General features: G+C 40.8%; 1 protein-coding gene across 1 annotated transcript; it reads left to right on the top strand.

The window, feature by feature from the left end:
* Positions 1-537: 537 nt before the first annotated feature.
* On the top strand, positions 538-7072 carry PDP1 (pyruvate dehyrogenase phosphatase catalytic subunit 1). Its single transcript, XM_006859217.1, has 2 exons — positions 538-670; positions 4905-7072. The coding sequence occupies exons 1-2, from the start codon at positions 538-540 to the stop codon at positions 6560-6562; spliced, it is 1791 nt and encodes a 596-aa protein (XP_006859279.1). The 3' UTR covers positions 6563-7072.
* Positions 7073-8849: the final 1777 nt, after the last annotated feature.

Raw genomic sequence — 8849 nt, 5'->3', positions numbered from 1 at the left:
GGACTCGTCCTGAGCCCCCGGTACGCTCGGGGGCTGCGGAGAGTGCGTACGGGGGTCTGCTGCGCTGCGTCCGCAGGGGCCGCCGGGGCCGCCGGGGCCGCTGTCATTCCTGGGGCCGCCGACGGGACCCGCGGGAGGGGGAGTTCCAAGGAGGCTGCAGCGCTCTAGGTGCGGGTGTCTCTGCCGGGGGTCTGGTGTGAGCCGTCGGGCAGTCCGCCGCGGGCCGGTCCCAGATGTCTGGACTGAAGCCAGCAACGCGTGGGGCCGGGCGGAGCGGGTAGCGGATGCGGCGCGCCTTGGGCTCAGCGCCCGGGCTGCATGGAGGGCCGTCCTCTGGGCGCGCTTCTGCTCGCATCGTGGCCCCTGCCGCCTCAGGCTGTGGTTATGGCTTTCCTTATGCGGGGTGGGTTTGTTGGTTTCCCTCTTCTCCCCACCCCTTTCTGCCGTCTGCATCCTCTTCCCCCTCCCAGCCCATTCACCCGGCTGGAGCGAGCCCTCGCCCCTCCTCCGCTCCCGCCTCCCCCGCCGCTGCCTCTAATGAGCATCTCTGCCTTGCTTTCAATGGGCCGGTGCTGCTGTCGTTGCTGCTGTCCGCGCGGGTTGTGGATGTTGTCGTCTCCGTGTTGTGATGACAGGAGAATGTGTGTGTGTCCCGGGCCCAGACGAATTGGTAGGTATTCACCTAACTATCTGCGTTGAGTACCCAAAGGATGCTGACTGGATTAATGTATGGTTAGTTTTATATGGTTCCTCGTGGAATTAAGGCTGAGGTGGATCGGAAAAGGGGACAAAGGCGTCCTGGGTTAGGATAGCTTTGATGGCTTAGGGAGTGCAGTTTTCAGGTTAGGGGCAAAGAAAACTAATCAAACAAGTGCTGGCGTGATGCTTCTTGTCCTGAGAAGGAAACCGGTTCTTTTCTTCATGTAGAGATATCAAGAGCTGTGATATGGTTAGAAAACGCTGAAAAATCGTGAAGAATCTTTATGTAGGATGCTTAATGCAATGGGATTACATAAACTCGAGTTCTGACACATTTAATGACTAGTATATCATTTCCTTTTTCATTCAACCCCAAAAGCTTTGCAAAGCTTAAGAGCTCCTGAGTAGGTGCAGTCACAGCATTTCCTACTTAATGTGGTCCGAGGATTTATTGATGAAGTGGAATCATTTCTTGGCACAAGCTCTGTCGAGCACATCACTAAGAAAGGATGGGTTCTCGCCGGTGTTTCTGGTTGCAGCACATCTTTATTAGTCATTTGGCAAAATCAGCCAAATCTGCCCAGGACCAAGATGCTGCATCTAATGTTGCTGCGACTCGATCTTAGGGCAGAAACTTCTCTGTGTAATTGTGGTCAGCAATACCTTGAAAATTTGACATTGCTCCAGTTTACTAACAATGTGTTGTACTTATTGACTGATCGAAAGCCTTCTACTTCCTTAATTTAGCAAGTTTGTCAGCAAAAGTTTGGTTTCGTAGGGTGGTTTTTTGTTGACTCAAAAAGCTATGCAGAGTATTTGAATACTCACTGTTTATGAAATCATTTTAAAATACTTTTGCTTCTAAGAGTGTCTGGCCTGGTGAGGATAATATATCACTTATATCAGTGTTGATAATTCTCATTAATCACAGATCATGGTTTTCATAAATTACAGCTTCCCTAAGAATTTGTCTTTTGAAGGCAGGTTGGGAGTTGAAGGATTGGAATACAATCTCAGTCCATGTTGTTGAGCTCCTTAAAAACAGAAAGACAGCATTGATAAAATTTACTCTTGCTTTTTTTATTTTGAATTTTGAGAGCATTCATCTGGAAGGAAAAATGTAGCTTATCAGGTATATGTGTTGCTTTGCTGTTTGAATATAACTATTCTTGAAAGCACTTGCTGCATAAATCACTCACTTTTTTGCCAGAAGATTTCATTCATTTTGCAGTCGACTACAAAAGTTAAAAAAAAAAAAGAAAACAAGTGAATTTCAGGAAACTGCAGATTTCCTGGATTGTTACACCTGACTAAGCTGTCAGAATCAAGCCTTGTTCATGTACCTGTCAGATCACAACACTCACACACTAAGAGTACTTTAATCAGCCTGCATTCTAAATGATGGGCAAAGACTGTTTCCTGTAAGGTTCTTAGGTGTTAAAGTAAGGACAAATGTAGATTTACATGTATAAAGTTGGGGAAAAAATACGTTTCACTAAGATTGGCATATGTTTTCATTTTAGACAATAGAGAATCATTATACAAAACACAGAATGAGTTGAACATGCTTTCTGCATGAATACGACCTGAAAAGCAGTGTGGTTTATATCTGGAAGCCAATGTCATGTGGCTCAACATTTGAGCACATCTCCTGGCCCAGTCATGTACATTTAACCTTTGGATGACTTTCAGCTATTCAATTTGAAGTGCTGTTTATTTAAGTGGTTTGTCCTGATAGATTCTTGTTCTCCTGGAATTTCTAATTTTCATTAGAAAAATAGAAAATATATTTCAAGGTACTTACTAGTTATGATTCTGATTTGCAGAAATCTAGCCATCCCCTTTTACTACCTAATCTTTTCTTCGTGCAGTTAGAATAAGAGTAGTTCTATCTTTGTATAAGGGGTCCTTTATAACTTGTTTACGCAGTGCTTATTTCTGAAGCCAACAAGAATCAGTGATCAGTCGGTGATTTTTTTTTTTCTGTTCCCTATTCCAATTCCATTTACCACTTCTTTCTAACTTACTCTTCAAAAAATGTCACTCTCATGACAGTATTTTTTTTCAGTCGGTAGTAAGATACAAATGATTTAATGTCCTTTTTATTTACTGTGTGTGTTTTCTTATTTAGAGTATTTCTAAAACTTGTTTTTCACTAGCCCAAGTGACTACTTTGAGGCAATAGCTTCAAAATTTCACGGAAGATAATGTTATTGAGGAATATGAGATTTTTTTTTCATGTATAACTTACCTGAGTTAATGATAGCATATTCTTCAGATTTTCTATTTAGCTGTCCAGCAAAATATTTTCAGCATCATATCATAGATTAATAAGTATGTTTTATTCATGATAATACTATGTTTTTAAAATCCTAACTTTAAACTATTATTTTTATTATTCATTTCTTTTCTGTGGTAAATACTTTTTTATTTTAATGAAAGAGAATTTTTCTAGTAGAGAATTTTACTTGTGACTCATAATGTCATTGTTGTAAGTGCCATCATTGTGACCCAGTACAGGGACTCCTGCGAACAGCTGGTGGGTTTGAACCACCAACCTTGTGGTTCACAGTCCAGTGCTTATCCTACAGCACCACACCAGGAGTCCGTGCTTCATAATAGATGAAAATAACATTTTTGTAGCTTTTCCTTATGGCTAATAACAAGGACAAAGGTAGCAAGTAAAATCCAGAACTGAGACCATTTGCATTACTAACCAAGTTTTAGAATTATTAGAGTATAGAAACACTCAAAAAAAAGTTTTTATTACCTTGAAGTGCACAACAGTAAAATTAAACAGAGAATGAAACCTGCATTTGATTTTAAGACTCACCAGAACGAAAGCTAAAAACAAAACATGTAAAGGTATATGATGTTGTTGTTGTTGTTAAGTGTCACTGAGTTAATTTGGACCCATAGCAATCCTGTATAGGGTTTCCAAGGAGCAGTTGGTGAGCTTGAACCACTGATCTTGCAGTTCAAATGACTTTGCAGTCTGACGCATTAGCCCACAGCGCCACACCAGGACTCCCATGTAATGTTAGAAGGCATATAATTTTGGAGTCCTGGTGTGGCACTGTAGGATGAGCTCTGGACTGCTGACCACAAGGTTGGTGGTTCAAACCCACCAACTGCTCCTTGGAAACCCTAGACAGGATGTCTCTGAGTCAGAACTGACTCTATTGCACTTAAAACAACAACCAGAATGTTAGAAGAGGCCTTGGATAGCATCTATCTACTCTGATCTGCTTGCTTAAATTTCGGAAACTGAGGTTCAGAGAGGGGAGCTAGCTTTCCAGGGTTATTTGGTGAGTTAGTTACAGACTGAATCCCTTAGTGGGCCAGATTACTACAGTGGTCTAGAGATGCAGAGTTTGCGAGACCAGCCATGGGGTACAAGAAGGAAATGGAATTTTTACTGCTACTTGGTTATTAAAACTTTTATTTTTTGTATATGTTATTAGAATATTATGTATATGTATATCACAGGAGTCCTGGGGTGGTGCTGTAGGATAAGCACGGACTGCTAACTATATCACAAGGTTGGTGGTTCAAGCCCATCAGCTGCTCATTGGAAACCCTATACAGGGTTGCTAAAAGTCAGAACCAACTCCATAGCACTCAATAGAAACAACATCTGTATATCACAAGTAATTTAAATATACATATGTTGGATGGTGCATCTTAACAGTTTTTCCTGATTCCCATGTGTGATCAAATGCTAATGATTGTCCAGGTGTCTAGACACAGGATCTTCATAAATAGAAGCCATCTTTGCATCATCTGGGAGATCCAAGGCCTTTTCTAAGGCTATTAAAGGAGAAGGATGATTGGCCAGGTAGACTGCTGTTGCATAATGTTATATAACCTTCGTCCCTTCTTTCCCGAGCCAATTTTATTGTACATTCTGCACCGTTTGAACTACACAAAGAAATACGAAGAAAAAAGAAAAGTACAGCTAGAAAACAGTATGGAAGAAAAAAGAAAAGTTCAGTCCTGGCTCCATAAATGATTGGGAATTGTGCTTAGTAGAATACATCTTGTAGAGGTAGTGCATGATATGTAAATAAAATACAGTGCCTCCTAGCAAAAGGACCCAGCCTGTAGATTTACCTGTTAAATACTTTTTTTTAAGCAAAGATAGATGAATTCATCTCAGCTGTAACTCTTTTTCTTTGTGTGTATTTGTCTAATTTGCTGTGTAGGAATCCCAGTCAGAAGTCCCAGCCTGCCGCTGTTTTCGGATGCAATGCCAGCACCGTCTCAACTGTTTTTCCCTCTAATTCGGAACTGTGAACTGAGCAGGATCTATGGCACTGTGTGTTACTGCCACCACAAACACTTCTGCTGCTCACCACCTCCTGTTCCTCACAGTCGCCTGAGATACACACTCCATCCAGCATATGCTACCTTTTGCAGGCCGAAGGAGAACTGGTGGCAATACACCCAAGGAAGGAGATATGCGTCCACTCCACAGAAATTTTACCTCACACCTCCACAGGTCAACAGCATCCTGAAAGCTAATGAGTATAGTTTCAAAGTACCAGAATTTGATGGCAAAAATGTCAGTTCTGTCCTGGGGTTTGACAGTAACCAACTGCCTGCAAATGCACCCATTGAGGACCGACGAAGTGCAGCAACCTGTTTGCAGACCAGAGGGATGCTCTTGGGGGTTTTTGATGGTCATGCAGGTTGTGCTTGTTCCCAGGCGGTCAGTGAAAGACTCTTTTACTATATTGCAGTCTCTTTGTTGCCCCATGAGACCTTGTTAGAGATTGAAAATGCCGTGGAGAGTGGGCGAGCACTCCTACCCATTCTCCAGTGGCACAAGCACCCTAACGATTACTTCAGTAAGGAGGCATCTAAACTGTACTTCAACAGCCTAAGAACTTACTGGCAAGAGCTTATAGACCTCAATACTGGGGAGTCAACTGATATTGATGTGAAGGAGGCTTTAATCAATGCTTTCAAGAGACTTGACAATGACATCTCCTTGGAGGCCCAAGTTGGCGATCCCAATTCTTTTCTCAACTACCTGGTGCTTCGAGTGGCATTTTCTGGGGCCACTGCTTGTGTGGCTCACGTGGATGGTGTTGATCTTCATGTGGCCAATACAGGTGATAGCAGAGCCATGCTGGGTGTCCAGGAAGAGGATGGGTCTTGGTCAGCAGTCACTCTCTCTAATGATCACAATGCTCAAAATCAAAGAGAACTGGAACGGCTGAAATTGGAACACCCGAAGAATGAGGCCAAGAGTGTGGTAAAACAGGATCGGCTGCTTGGCCTGCTGATGCCTTTTAGGGCTTTTGGAGACGTCAAGTTCAAATGGAGCATTGACCTTCAAAAGAGAGTGATAGAATCTGGCCCAGACCAGCTGAATGACAATGAATATACCAAGTTTATCCCCCCTAATTATTACACACCTCCTTATCTCACTGCTGAGCCAGAGGTAATTTACCACCGATTAAGGCCTCAGGATAAGTTTCTGGTGTTGGCTACTGATGGGCTGTGGGAGACTATGCATAGGCAGGATGTAGTTAGAATTGTGGGTGAGTACCTAACTGGTATGCATCACCAACAGCCCATAGCTGTTGGTGGCTATAAAGTGACTCTGGGACAGATGCATGGCCTTTTAACAGAAAGGAGAGCCAAAATGTCCTCAGTATTCGAGGATCAGAATGCAGCAACCCATCTCATTCGCCATGCTGTGGGCAACAATGAGTTTGGAGCTGTAGATCATGAGCGCCTCTCCAAAATGCTTAGTCTTCCTGAAGAGCTTGCTCGTATGTATAGAGACGACATTACAATCATCATTGTTCAGTTCAATTCTCATGTCGTAGGGGCATATCAAAACCAGGAATAGGGAGCAGATCTTACCCTAGCAATTCTTGAATGAAGTAAGTATAAAGGGCAGGTAAACTGAAACAGGATATCATAAACATAACCAGCGGGCCATTTCCCCAGTTGGTAATCTAGCTAGTCACATACTCCAAACTGACTTTGCAGCAGGTGGCAGGATCATGACGGTTTAATTCTGCCATGTGAGAGGACCTCCCAACACCTGCTCTTGGGGGCGCCCTTATTGTGGGTCTCACAAGAAATTGACTTTTACCAATCAGAAAATCAGGTTTATCTGGCAAATAGGATAGGCCAAAAACAGGCATCTTACTGGGTAAATTCTCATGGTAAAAGAGAAGAAACATTACTGTTCACACCTGCAGACCCCTTTCTTCATGAAGATTCGAATGTACACAGTAACATTTATTGCATGATTTCCTAGGTATATAATCTATGCATTATTCATCAGAATTTAATTTAGCTGAGATGGTTTCTAATCCAGTGCTTAAGCCATAAATGACCAAGAACCAAGCAATCTGAACTCGTGTAAGTTTTGTGATGCTCTCGCTGACGTGCTGCTTACACAGAAGAACAAACTGTTTCCTTCCTCACCCTCATTTTCTGATGTAATCGAAACGTTTTCTATTTTGCCATGCACTTGAAAACAATAAAAATTTGTAGTTTGATCTATTCTTAGATTGATGTTAATAATAAACAGTTTTCAGTTTGTATTAATGAAAAGCTATATTTAGTTTGAAATAGAAAGATGCAGAATAAGAAGGGGAGACTGGTATGGTCCATTATTGCCATCTGTAGCCACCAGCAAGCATATCACTCACCATGGAATCCCCCGGGGACTTGGCAGGCTGGGAGTATGGGGTGGGCAGCCTGCTCCTAGGAAACATACTTTCTAATTGTTAGAAGAGTTTTCATCACTTTTGGAATTTAAAGTATATATATATATATATATATCACATTTAGATATCAGTTTGGAAAGTAATATTTAATATTACCATGGAGTATTAAGGAGGGAGGAAATTTTAACTTTTTTTCCTATGACAAAATATTTGGTTTAAAAATTGCTGAGTGATTTAAACATTATAGCTTATAAAATTATTAAGATAATATACAAGAAGTTTAAAGAGGTAACTATTGTGCATGCCTGATGCTTAAATAGAGCACTTAATAACATCAGTGTTGTTTGCAGCAGTCGCCCTAATATATGCACTCCCTTCTAGATGCTGCTGTCAAAGTAAATGACAATAAATATATTCAAATTGACTTGGGGAGCTTATTTGATATATGTCAAAAGGCATTTTGTTCCTGTGTTTAATAGTGATCTGTGTATAGCTTTGCATACATATATTTTTTCTTTGCTTGTTCTAATATCACTGTTAAAAAAAGACTATGACTATGTTTGGTATTCATATAAATGTTAATATAAAACATCAGCTTTCCATTGTGTATTTAGTAGGGGGGTGTTTAGAAATCCTTTCAGATTTTTGGTAAAATACGAACTTGATGCTGAAGGGTTCCCTTTGGGCTGTGGATACTGAAGCAGTGCATTACTGGCTGCTTAAATTTAATAGACTCAGGGGAAGATTGCAGCTCAGAACATCACTTAGTGTTTGTTTACTGAGTTTTATTTTTTATGGGTTATTTTTTTTTTTTTTTAAGTCAGCTTGGCACTTTTTTCCAGACAATATTTTGGAGGGGAAAGGCTGTGCTATGTCTTTACTTCTAGAGGTTTTGACAGAGACTTCATCTTTTAATGAAATAAATGTAGACTGCTGTAGCAATTAAAAACTTTTTAGCTACTATTTGAATTCCTCTTGAAAAGAAGAGTTCCATATTATATTCTTATAAAGTCTCATCTGTATTATACACTGTGGACACATTTGGATTCCTGTGGTCATGATCAAAATGGCAGTTCTTACCATCACACTAGCAACTTGGTGTGCAGTCTGAAAGCTGGTCTGTTCTATATAGAAATGAAAATGCAGTGTGGGAATGGGAGTAACTGGGTCTTAGAAATTCAAATGTACTGTCATCTAAAAGCAGTTGTGAGTTTAATGTAAGTGGTTGTCACTGTGATGTAATTAGAATTAAAGAATTCATGTAAACTCATGTGTTTAACCTTAAATATTTTTTATTGTTTAAACTTTCTAGCATATGTATTCAGCTTCTGTATTTATATTTAATTAGTGTTTTCATGATATTTATAATAGTCTCTTAACTGGTTAAATGGAGTATTGGTATGGTGCATTGTACTTGGTAGGAAAACTGTCTTCTAAAAGATGTACATATGTGTG

This window comes from Chrysochloris asiatica, unplaced genomic scaffold, assembly GCF_000296735.1.
Source record: "Chrysochloris asiatica unplaced genomic scaffold, ChrAsi1.0 scaffold00031, whole genome shotgun sequence".
In the NCBI taxonomy this organism is placed as follows: Eukaryota; Metazoa; Chordata; class Mammalia; order Afrosoricida; family Chrysochloridae; genus Chrysochloris; species Chrysochloris asiatica.
This window is presented reverse-complemented; position numbering and strand designations above follow the sequence as displayed.

Excerpts from the sequence above, each read along its gene's own strand:
- PDP1 (XM_006859217.1), top strand. The coding sequence starts at position 538 with ATGAGCATCTCTGCCTTGCTTTCAATGGGCCGGTGCTGCTGTCGTTGC. Across the intron at positions 671-4,904 it reads TCCCGGGCCCAGACGAATTG|GAATCCCAGTCAGAAGTCCC; the intron begins GTAGGTATTCAC and ends TTTGCTGTGTAG.